The sequence below is a fragment of the Mustela putorius genome, unplaced genomic scaffold (assembly GCF_011764305.1).
Source record: "Mustela putorius furo isolate JIRA1106 unplaced genomic scaffold, ASM1176430v1.1 tig00003898_pilon_pilon_pilon, whole genome shotgun sequence".
In the NCBI taxonomy this organism is placed as follows: Eukaryota; Metazoa; Chordata; class Mammalia; order Carnivora; family Mustelidae; genus Mustela; species Mustela putorius.
The window spans coordinates 17,346,904-17,359,454 of NW_025422047.1; the positions used below are offsets into that span (position 1 = coordinate 17,346,904).

A 12,551-nucleotide genomic window follows, 5' to 3' on the forward strand; every position below is an offset into this window, starting at 1 on the left:
ATTGACAGTAATACCACCATTTCAGAAAGAAAAAAATGGTTTTTTTTTTCTATATACCAACCACATAAAACTGACACTATTAAATACTGCCAGAAAGCAGGGCTACAGCTCAGTTTCTCTATAACCAAAGTCAGCACTTTGGTAAATGACCCCCAGTTTAACTAGTCTGTATCTTAAAATAACATACACCAACTCCTCCTGTATAGCAGTGCACATTTATGTTAACTGGTTGACCTTAGAGGGTAGGCACAATGCCTATGTCCTCAAATATTTTGTGCGTAAAGGATAACCATGAAGTTATGCTAATCTATTGGGGAATGGAAACTTCCCTTACTTTCCTTTTTATTTTCTATTATTTCAACTTTGAATTATGAGTTCTTTATAATACAATTATTACATTAATGATTTTTTAAAACAAAAAATTGTGTTCTTTTATGGTTTTCGTTTGTTTTGTTTTTAATGGCCAAATTGGGCTTTTGATTTTTATCTAAATTTTATAAAAATTTTTCCAGCATAAAATTATGATACCCATATTTGAATGCTCCATTTGTCTACATATTGGAATATTATCCAATTGACTTTCTAAAGAGAATCTTGCTTCTCCCCAATACTCCTTTGGCTGAGTTTAGCACCACCAAGTAGGGCAGCCACCTCTACAATGTCTTTGCAGGCTCCCCAGTCTTCAACTCCAGGCCTAGCTCAACTGATTTTTAAAACATGTAACTCTTAAAATGCAGAATCAACACACTCCAAGGATTAGGCTAATTTCCAATTTTTTTATGTAATGAGGTCTTTTATTTTATTTTTTTAAGATTTTTATTTATTTGTTAGAGAGAGAGAGAGAGATACAGAGCGCAAGCACAGGCAGACAGAGTAGCAGGCTAGAGGCAGAGGGAGAAGCAGGTTCCCTGCCAAGCAAGGAGCCTGATGTGGGACTCGATCCCAGGACACTGGGATCATGACCTGAGCCGAAGGCAGCCGCTTAACCAACTGAGCCAGCCAGGCGTCCCTAATGAGGTCTTTTAAAAGCATAATTAAGGAAAAGGGGAGAACTGCTTGATGGGCACTGTCAATTCTTTCAATAAATAATATACATCCTTAGATTAAACCAGACCAGAGACACCTGTGTGGCTCAGTCAGTTAAGTGTCTGCCTCCAGCTCAGATCATGATCTAAGGGTCCTGGGATGGAGTCTGCCATCAGGTTCCTTGCTTAGTAGGGAGCCTGCTTCTCCCTCTGCCTGCTTCTCCCCCTGCTTGTATGCTCACTCTGACAAATAAATCAATAAAATATTTTGAAATAAATAAATAAATAAGCAAACAAAGCAGACCAGCAAAGCTTTGTACCTGGATGGTAAGTATCAGCTCTCCCTGCTCCCATTCTATAAAATGCCATCGAGCTATATCAAAAGATACTATAAAAAACAGTATTATAAGGGTGCCTGGGTGACTCTGTCAGTTAAGTACCTGCTTTCTGTTCGGGTCATGATCCTGGGATCCTGGGATTGAGCATCAGGCTCTTCTCCCACTCCCTCTGCTGCACCCCCTGCTTGTGCTTGCTCCTGCTCTCTCTGTCAAATAAATAAAATTTTTAGAAAAAAAAAAAGTGTTATAAAAAAAAAAAGTGTCACTATGGGGGCACCTGGATGGCTCAGTGGGTTAAGCCTCTGCCTTCAGCTAAGGTCATGATTTCAGGGTCTTGGGATCGAGCCCCGCATCGGGCTCTCTGCTCAGCAGGGAGCCTGCTTCCTCCTTTCTCTCTGCCTGCCTCTCTGCCCAATTGTGATCTCTCTGTCAAATAAATAAAATAAAAATCTTACAAAAAAAAAAAAGTGGTCACTATGTTTACTATAAAGATGTCCTGTATTACACTAAGTGCCCTTTCCATACACTATTGTATTGGGTACTTGTTGCACCCAATAAATTTTTGTTCTAGGTGCTAAAGAAATAAAACTAAAGGGTATTTAAGGCACTCAGGTATTTTCTCTGAGTGAAAAAAAGAAGCCATTTAAAAGTTTTAAACATGGAACTAACAAGATTTGATTATATTTTAACAGGATCATTCTGACTACTAATGAGAAAAAACTGAAGGAGGGTAAGGCTGAAGGCAAACAAGGCAGTAAGACCTGTTAAGAACCTACTGCCTGGGCGCCTGGGTGGCTCAGTGGGTTAAGCCGCTGCCTTTGGCTCGGGTCATGATCTCAGGGTCCTGGGATCGAGTCCCGCATCGGGCTCTCTGCTCAGCAGGGAGCCTGCTTCCCTCTCTCTCTCTCTCTGCCTGCCTCTCCATCTACTTGTGATTTCTCTCTGTCAAATAAATAAATAAAATCTTTAAAAAAAAAAAAAAAAGAATCTACTGCCATAATCCTAGAGATGATGGTGCCCTGGATCAGGGTGGTATTGGTACAGATAAGAAATGGTCAGATTCTGGGGCACCTGGGTGGCTCAACGGGTTAAGTGGCTGCCTTCGGCTCAGGTCATGATCCCAGGTTCCTGGGATCAAGTCCCACATGGGGCTCCCTGCTCAGTGGACAGCCTGCTTCTTCCTCTCCCTCTGCCAGCTGCTCTGCCTACTTGTGCTCTCTGTCAAATAAACAGATGAAATCTAAAAAAAGAAAGAAAGAAAGAAATTGTAAGATTCTGGATGCATCTTGAATGTATAGCCAATGTAATTTGCCAATATTAGATATGAGGTGTAAATGAAAGAAAGGAGTGAAAGATTCCAAGTGAACTGAAAAGAAAAAAAAAAGAGAAGTAGCCATTTACTGATTTAGGGAAGGCTGGAGAAGGAGAATGTTATGAGGATAGGGATTCTGAGATAGCTATTAGATATTCAAGAGGGAGATGACAAAGTCATAACTAGATATAGAGGTCTGGAATCAGTCTGAGAGGGAGCAGGTAAAAGTAGAAGAAATCCAAGAAAGCTGTTGAAGAAAGTATTTCATTAAGAAAGAAAAAGCAGGGTGCCTGGGTGGCTCAGTGGGTTAAGCCTCTGCCTTCAGCTCAGCTCATGATCTCAGGGTCCTGGGATTGAGGCCTGCATTGGGCTCTCTGCTCAGCCTGCTTCCCCCCCTCTCTATCTCTGCAATTTAGCGGGAGAGAAAAATAGAAACTGCTAACACAATGCCCTTGAGTAAATAAAAGATAGGAACTAGGGTATCAAAACTTCTAGAGTATTGACATGGGGGGGAGGCGGCTGTCTCTGCATTGTATGACATTTATCAGGATCTGTAGCCTTTCTGCTGTAGATGCCTGTCCGCCCCCGACAACCCTGTCACAACAATCAAAAATGTCTCCAGATATGTCTCCGAATATCCCCTAGGGAGCAAAATCACTCCCAGTTTAAAACCACAAGTATAAGTGGACAAAATGGCCTTTGCTGGAAAGACTGACAATTCATGTACATTAAAGGCATGAAAGAAGATGCAATGAGCAGAGTACAGTATAATTTGAGTATCTCTCTCTGATTAGAACCTTGTTAAGTATACATGCAGTCAAGGCCAGAGAAAACAAGGAATTGCTAGCATATCACAAAACTGAAGTCATTACTCCAAGGAAAATGTTAGTATTTTGTTCTTGAACTACAGCTAACATATAAGCTATGTCTATCTTTGAACTGAATCTAAGCCAAAACTTCTATGTGTTTTTGGGTCCGTCCACGCCCCCTTCCATAATGCCTACATAGTCTCAAGCTTCCTGGGTTTCTCTTAAAATCACAGGATGAAAACATAATGACTTAGCACAAATTAAATTAAATGTACTAGGGGTGCCTGGCTGGCTCAGACAGTAGAGCACACAACTCTTGATCTTGGGGTCTTGAGTTCAAGCCCCAAGTTAGGTATGGAGCCTAATTTAAATAAAAAAATAATTAATTAGGGACGCTTGAGTGGCTCAGTTGGTTAAGCGTCTGTCTTCGGCCCAGGTCATGATCCCAGCGTCCTGGGATGGAGTCCCACATTGGGCTCCTTGCTCAGTGGGGAGCCTGCTTCTCCCTCTGCCTCTGCTGCCACTCGACCTGCCTGTGCTCGCTCTCTCTCTCTCTGGCAAATAAATAAAATCTATTTTAAAAAATTAATTAATTAAATGTTACTATTTCTGAGAAGCCTCACTTTTTAGAGAGGGCAGCCCTAATGGGACATCTTCAATGACAATCTAAGAGAATATTATTTATGGGTCTCAAATCATTCCCCCAAATTACCAGGTAGTATTTAAAGAAGTCTCACTCTATCCACTGACACTTTTGTACCTACTGACTTCTCTACCAGAGGGATATAGGATAACCATCTTATTCTGCAGGTACTTAGAATGGGAGGAGAGGGGGGGCACTGAACAAGCCCTTAGCAATCATGAAATGAAAAAGTTTGAGAATAGAAAAGCCCAGGCAATTGGGTTCACATACATACATTAAGTTCCAGGATAACAGGAGCTATGTCTAAGTTGCACTTGCTTCCTCAATAACCGGTTCTATATCCTGTTACATAATGAATTACAGTTTCAGAGCAAATATATAAAAGGATTCTACAAATTTAAGAAGACTGAAAACCCTAAAATTTCTATTAAAATATTTGGCTTCCAAACTTGTTTTAAAAAATAACCCACAAGCCTGGAGAGCCTTATTAAATGTGAATTACAGATATTTTCTATCATTATCCCCTTTTAAATACTGCTTTGCTTTCTATCATAGTAGGAAATTAAATTGCTCAGGCATGACTTGTTTTTCCACTGTGCCATTGCGGTTGTAACCCAACACCCTGTGCTCTTTTTGATAATTAAATACTCATACTCCGATTTGTTCTAAAAACTTCCCAAGACCCAAGGTTAGATACTGATTCTAATTCCTAAAGTTGTCTTTTAAATATCCCAAATCCTAAGAACATAAAGCAAAGGAGTAAGTATATCTAGAGCATGGAAAGCCTCAACACAACCACAATGACCCCATCTTCCACTTCATACCGTACTGTGATGGTCCCAGGCAACTACCACCTACCATATGCTGAAGATACAATCAAGAATACATGCCACCTTCTCAACCGTGGGCCCAAAGAAAACACACAACTTCATAAACACTCTGCATGGCTTCTTCTCTGAGCCAGAAGGGAGGTCAAACTCCCTAACTGTAAAGTCAGATAACAATCCTATACCTATCAGTGGAGGAACAATATACAACAGACTCCAGAGCTATATTACTTTAGCACAATCACTGTATGTTTCCAGTCCATTCTCCCTGTTGCTTCTTGGAAATCTCTAGAGAACTCCATATAATGTTCCTTCAAGGTCTAAATACTTTAAAAGATCCCAAGTTAAAAACCTCGTGTTACAGATGAAAAACTTAATAATAAGTTTGAGTTATCCAGGGTCATAGAAGTAGTTGGTCTCTAACTTCTCATCTCTAAGGAGGCATTATTTGAGACTTGTACCAGAGTTTCTGGGTAGCTTCTAAGAGTCTCACCTCTATAAGGCAGAAGGCTAACAATCTGTAAGTAAAAACTTACACAACCTCATATTTATCTACAGGCTCGCACTAAACGCGACCCTGCAAACTCTGAAGATATCGATTTAGATAAACAAGAAGTTACTTTCCAGGAACAAACAAGCCAACTTCTCTTAGAAAACAACTTCATTCTAAATTCTTAACCATTGCTTTTTCCTTTACTATCAGCACAGACTGTAATAGCTGTATGAGTTGTTATGTGCACTGATAACTGACAAGCACAGAAGCATTTTTCTGTCCAACTTCCCGTTCTCCTGGCCAAATGTGATCTCTTATTCTTGAATTCCCACAAAGGATATTAGTGCCTTGCAACACTACACAGCCAGTAGGCTGTGGTTAGATACATGTCTCAACTCTCCAAGGAGATTACCAGGTTCCTATACTTCTTTAATAAATTCCCTAAGATCAATATTATGTGTTTTTGTTCTTCTGTTGTTACCACTGTTGTTCATCTTTACAGAGCCTGACACACCTATGTGCTCAAGAAACCTGTGCTAAATGTATAAACAGGTTGATCATTTCAAAGTTTGATGTTGCCCTAATTCTAGGACCGGAATGTGATTATACCACAGTACAATTAAAATGTATCTAAATTCCAGAAAAAGAGGTCATATAACAGTAACTTCTAACTTTTAAATGAATGTTTTTTCATTCGTTACTAGCCTTCTGGTGGTGCTCTAAAGAAAAAAAATAAAAGTTAGGAAATGCCAGAACACATTTTCCTAAAAAGTTATGGGTTGCAAATTATATTTTTCAGCATTCTGCTAGTGTTTTCTTATTTAATAAGGAAGTCTTGTGGGTTTTTTTTTTAATTGATTTGTGAAGGAACAGTCACCCAATAATTTATCCTTTATATTACATTATTCCTTGGCTTTTGTTGTTCTTGCCACTCAGAAAGGCCTAATACCTGTCTTTACAACTGTCAATCTTACGTGAAATCTTTTATCTTCCCAATTATATGTGATCTCTTTCATCTGCCTTACCTCATAGCTATGTACATCATTTTTTAATCTCTACAAGTAGGTGATAAACTGAGTGGTAATGACTAATTTTTGTAAACTTTCATAAACATGCTGAATTCCTATCACACTGGAATAACATCAACTGCCCTTATACATCTGAAAATACGGTCTGTACCCCTTAAGGTCAAAATGTGAAAAAAATTAATTATATTAATTGTATTAATAAGGTACTATCATTATTTCAATTGATATTTTAATACTTACAGAAAATTCTTAAAAATAAAGACTAAAAATTAATGTTAATAATGTACTATCATTATTTTAATTGATATTTTAATACTTACAAAAAATTTTTTATTACTAAAGACTATTTTTCAGGGAAGCAATAAAAAACATAAATAAGGAAAATTTACACTATCTGTTACATTAAGCCTTAAAACATTCACTTATAGATAAGAAGATAGTTGGGAATGTCTCAATGGCAAAATGAAGTACAACAGGGGCGCCTGGGTGGCTCAGTGGGTTAGCCGCTGCCTTTGGCTCAGGTCATGATCCCAGGGTCCTGGGATCGAGCCCTGCATTGGGCTCTCTGCTCAGCCGGGAGCCTGCTTCCTTGTCTCTCTCTCTGCCTGCCTCTCTGCCTGCTTGTGATCTCTCTCTCTGTCAAATAAATAAATCTTTAAAAAAAAAAAAATGAAGTACAACAAAGCTCATACATAGTTAAAAAAAAAAAAATCAGCTCCTTGGCCTATCTGGGTCCTGATCTATCATATCTATCTACAGGATAACAGTATCCCCATAACTTAGCTAACACACTGAAAAGAACAGAATGATCAAAAGGTGATATATACAACCACATTTATAACATCACAATTGTTTTTAAAAACCACCACCTGTCCAAATGGAAATGAAAACCGTCATAGCATATGTCAGCACTATAGATACACACCACTGGGACTGTCCACTACAAACTGCACCATCATGACAACACAGCACCGACTGGGAGACGGTGACATAAGCAGTCATTCACAAGCCAGATGATCACACCACCCACTACCCACCACGCACAGTGGAATATATATAACACACTGTTTTTCAATTACGATATCATAAACGCTTCAAATTCCTTTAAGAATAGTTGCTTCTTGGGACGCCTGGGTGGCTCAGTTGGTTAAGCGGCTGCCTTTGGCTCAGGTCATGATCCCAGCGTCCTGGGATCGAGTCCCGCATCGGGCTCCTTGCTTGGCAGGGAGCCTGCTCCTCCCTCTGCCTCTGCCTGCCACTCTGTCTGCCTGTGCTTGCTTTCACTTCTCTCTCTATGACAAATAAATAAATAAATAAAATCTTTAAAAAAAAAAAAAAGAATAGTTGCTTCTTGGGGCACCTGGGTGGCTCAGTGGGTTAAAGCCTTTGCCTTCCGCTCGGGTTGTGATCCCAGGGTTCTGGGATCGAGCCCCACATCGGGCTCTCTGCTCAGCGGTGAGCCGCCTTCCCCCTCTCTCTCTCTCTGCCTGCCTCTCTGCCTACTTGTCATCTCTGTCAAATAAATAAATAAAATCTTTTTAAAAAAATACTCTTTTCCATTAAAAAAAAATAGTTCCTTCTTAAAAAAAACTTAAAATTATAGACTCTGAAATAAACGATCTACCCTATCTTGAAAAGATCCTCAGGTTATCATGAAAAATAGCATTAGCTAAAAACCACTGTCCGGCTGCAAGACAGTCAGTCTTTCTTACTACACTGGCCACATCTATGTCTTCCAAACACACGCACACACCCTCCAAAGCAAGCACTCTGAAAGGAAAAAAACATACTACGGAGAAAAGCCTACCAGATGTGAAGTCACAGGACCACCATTCCAGTCCTGGCTGGTCCCTTTTTCAGTCATTTGACTCAGAACTAAAGTTTTTTATCTGATTGCTATACAAATCAAATGGCACACTCTATGTAAAGGAGCTCTACTTTTGTGGGGTTTTTTACTTTTTCTGTATTACTGTAGGCATTCAAATAATTGTTAGCTGAGTCTAGAATACTTGAATACAGCTTGTTCTCATTTTTTTTTTTTAAGAGAATCTGTCCTTCTTTGAGTCCAAAAGGTCATTTCTAGTTCATGGCAAAATTATAACTGCATCAGTGCCCTCAAAACTAAAATATTAAAAGGAAATGGTGTGCAACAAGGGTCTGTAAATGCCAAAGGGCCAAAACAATCAGAATCATAGGCAGGAATCCTAAACCAAGTAAATTTTGAGTTATATTCGAGAAAATAAAAAGCAAGAATCCTCATGTTGCAACATAAACATGTAGGATATGGGGCACCTGGGTGGCTCAGTAGGTTAAACATCAGACTCTTGCTTTTGGCTCACATCATGATCTCAGGGTTGCGAGATGGAGCCCAAATACATCTGACTCCACACTCAGTGGGGAGTTTGCTTCTCTCCCTCTCTCTCTGCCCTTTCCCCCACTTGTTCTCTCTCTCTCTCTCTTCAATAAATCTTTTAAGATGTAGGATCGAGGGGCACCTGGGTGGCTCAGTGGGTTAAAGTCTCTGCCTTCGACTCACTCGGGTTGTGATCCCGAGGTCTGGGATGGAGCCCTGCAATAGGTTCTCTGCTCAGCAGGGAGCCCACCCCTCCTCTCTCTGTGCCTGCCTCTCTGCCTGCTTGTGATTTCTGTCTGTCAAATAAATAAATAAAAATTAAAAAAAAAAAAGATGTAGGATCGAGTAAGATGATTAGTAGGTCTATAGCAGAGGGGCTAAGATGAGAAGAAGATATAATCAAATATAAAGTCAACCCGATGGCAGAACATCTGACAAGTTTAAGCTTCATAACACACCCATTAGGAACAACTTAACAGTCCTGAGCCAAGAATGATATGGTGAAATGGTATTTGAGAAAAACTATCCCAGCAGCTGTGTGGAGGATAAACTGATCAGAGAGGAGTATAAGGGAAACCAGTTTAGAAGTGTTTATGTTAAGTAATACAATTTAGGTTCTACAATAAGGTGGTAACTAAGATGATGAAAAAGGATAAATCTAGGACAACTTGGTGGCTCAGTAGGTTAAGCATCTACTTTTGATTCAAGTCATGATCCCAGGGTCCCGGGTTGGAGTCCTGCATCAGGGGTCCTTGCTCAGTGGGGAGCCTTCTTCTCCCTCTGCTTCTGCCCCTCCCCCTTCTTGTGCTCGAGTGTGCTCTCTCACTCTGACAAATAAATAAAACCAAAAGAAAGAAAGAGAGAGAGAAAAAGAGAGAAAGGGAGAAGGGAGAAACCTGATACACACTGCAGAGAGTCAATCACCCTTGGTGATAGGTTGAATTAGGGAGGTGGTAAAAGACTTGAAAATGATTTCAAGGACCTGGTCATGGGTGGCCTACAGTATAACCACACCTGCACAATGCTAACAGTTCTTGCACTAGCTTTTCCAGACGGCACCTAAACTTGTTTAGCTCTATTCAACATTCCCACAATGAGACCGACACTGCTCCACTTTAGATGAAAACAAAAAACTACCGCCACTATGATAGTGTGGAAATACCCCATCACCTAAGGTTCCAGACATCTTGATGCAGGAAGCCTACGCTTCCAAGCTAGGAAACTTCCTCCCCACCTACACAACTGGGGAAAGAGAAATTTCTTCTATGGCCCAAACTGTCTCTATACACTTGAAGTCCAAGCTCAACTCTATATGGATTTTGAGGTCACATGGATGCAAAACACAGATGACACCACTGATAGGGTCATGTGTAACAATATAAGTCAGGCAAATTATATCCTTAAAGGTTCACTCTAAACTGAAACAAAGCCAAGTGGAAATCCATTTAAAAATTAAAATCGCCAAAAGGCAACCTTATAGGGTTATTTTTAATGTATCATAATGATAAATTCTGTTCCAGAATGCTCTGTGCTACATAATGATTCTGCAGTTTTGCTGGAGCTTTTCTTATTTCTGCAGCTTTAAAAACATGTTGTTGGAAAGCAGACATCAAAGTGTCTTCCTTGTCTTAAAAGCATACCATTATGCTATTTCCAGTTTTATCAAGTATAAGTTATCGATAACATTGTATATTTAATCAAGATTTTATTGCTCACAGTGCCTTCGAAGGAGGACCCAGTATAAATTTAATACAGAAAAGGAACTCAGGTTGATCCCTGGGAGTCTCTCTATGGGTAGAAAGAAGCTCTAGGGCTTAGTTTGAATTAGCTATACTAACAACATCCATTCTCCAAAAGGACTGATCCGTCCAAGCTCATTCAGAAAACATGTCTTTTTCATCGAGATCTGAAAGGTTCTAACACATTATCGTTTACACACATTTTACTCGCACAAACAACAGAAACAACAAAAAACACTTATAAAATTTTTGCATTGCCTTAGTTTAAAAACAAATAAACCAGCCTACCTTGCAAACGGATTAAATATTACCTAGGAAGGATACCAAACTGATCTCGTGATAAATAGCTTTCCAGGCCACTGTCACTCTAACCCTTCCATTTAGATTTTTCGGGGGCAAAGAATGAAATTTTTTATTTCCTTGTTGGAATTAAGATTCTGCATTAGGAGATAAAGAAGGCCGGGTCGTATCGGGTTTAAAGCCACAGGCTCCAGCGCTCCTCGCTGCCCTAACGCGGCGGGCAGGGGGAGCCAGGTGCAGCATCGCCTCCATGCTCCGAGACGAGACCCAGTCTTCGCCTCCACGCCGAGAGCAGGTGCGAAACGGACACTCAGGGTTTCGGCGATTGCAACCATCTTCCTCCACCGCAGACCCGAGGCCGCCCTAGGAGAGGAACCTTCTAGTCCAGTCATCCCCGGGGGCTCGTTGGCTGAGGGCGGACAGTGCGGTGGATCCTAATCCTTTTCCCTGAAGGGTAATTTCCTACACCAACCGCAGGACTCACAGTCCCACGCCCGCCCCCCGAAACTGAGCTGCAAAGGGGGCGCAGGTGGGGCCCTCAGTGCCTCCCCGGGGAGGCGTGGGCCGGGACGGGGATCTCGGCCCCGGGTCTCTCCCCCTAGAGCTCCCGACGCCGCTCACCGTGAAGGGGACATCCCCGACGCTGCCCACGGAGTAGCAGTTGTCTCCAGGGTTGACAGCCCCGGTGAGGACCTGATGCAGATGCATCTCCGGAGCCCGGGCTGGCAAGGGACGGCGCGAGAGGAGCGACGAGCCCCGCGCCTGACCGCGAGAGCGCTTCTCCCTCCGCCTCCCTCGGGACCCACCCCGCGGCGGCTCCGGCTTAACGCCTTGCCCCGCTCTTGCCTTCCCCCTTCCTTGTCCCTGCCATGGGAGCTCCTCGACCGCTGCCGCCGCCCGGATCGCCGCTCGGCTGCGGAAATGCCCGGATGCTCCCACTGCCTGCTGCACCGGCGCACAAATGCGGGAGGAGCGCAAGGGTGCGTGTGAGGCGGAGGCGGAGGCGGGCGGGGGGGGGCCCGCCGGGGTAGCGCGTGAGCCGGGAGCGTGCCGGAAAGGACGCTCCGCCCGAGGGAGAAGGGCGGTGCGCGCGCCCACCCTCAAGGGAGCTACAGTAGAGTGGGAGGGTAAACCCCTCCTCCAGGGGGGGGTTTAGTTGGGCTGGGCTCTTAGCTCAGTCCCGCTCCCCCGCCCCGCGTTTGCGCGTGCGCGCGCAGTGGTTTCCAGGGCAATTGCGCGCGCCGCGTGGACCCTGGTCCCGGGATTGCGCGCGCAGACGTGCGGGAGTTCCCTCGGAGCCTCCCGGCTGCGGCCAGTGGGGGCGGGGCACGCAGCCGTCCTTCTCTGGGGACACGCCTGGGTTCTGTCGTACGCTCCCGAGTACACTGTGTGATGGTCCGGGCAGTTGACCTCAGGAGGACGCCAGTCACCGGGAAATTCCACCTTGGAAAATCTTAGATCCCGTAGGGCTTTTTGACAGTACTGAGCGTAAGGTATTTAATTTTACATAAACAATAAAGACATCTTGCAACTCTTTGGAGAAGCCATTCTCCCCTGACAGCAAATTATTTTGCTCCCACCTTTTGTCATGGATGTTCTAAGTAGCGAAAGGGCCCCCTAGAGACAGGTGACTCCTCTAGACTCTTTTCCACGCGTGATGTCACGGAATCGCAGAATCGTCTGA

At 42.8% G+C, this 12,551-nt stretch overlaps 1 protein-coding gene across 4 annotated transcripts in view; it reads right to left on the minus strand.

The window, feature by feature from the left end:
- DMXL2 (Dmx like 2) overlaps nt 1-11,988 on the minus strand; it is a 164,890-nt gene extending 152,902 nt beyond the window's left edge. For 3 of the 4 annotated variants that reach the window (XM_004755431.3, XM_004755432.3, XM_004755430.3), the window contains exon 1: nt 11,489-11,987. In XM_004755431.3, coding sequence (XP_004755488.1) covers nt 11,489-11,575 — 87 coding nt within the window. In that variant the 5' untranslated portion in view covers nt 11,576-11,987. Of the gene's footprint in view, nt 1-11,488 lie in introns of all 4 variants that reach the window. The other variant, XM_004755433.3, reaches the window with a different exon arrangement.
- Between the last annotated feature and the right edge of the window lie 563 nt (nt 11,989-12,551).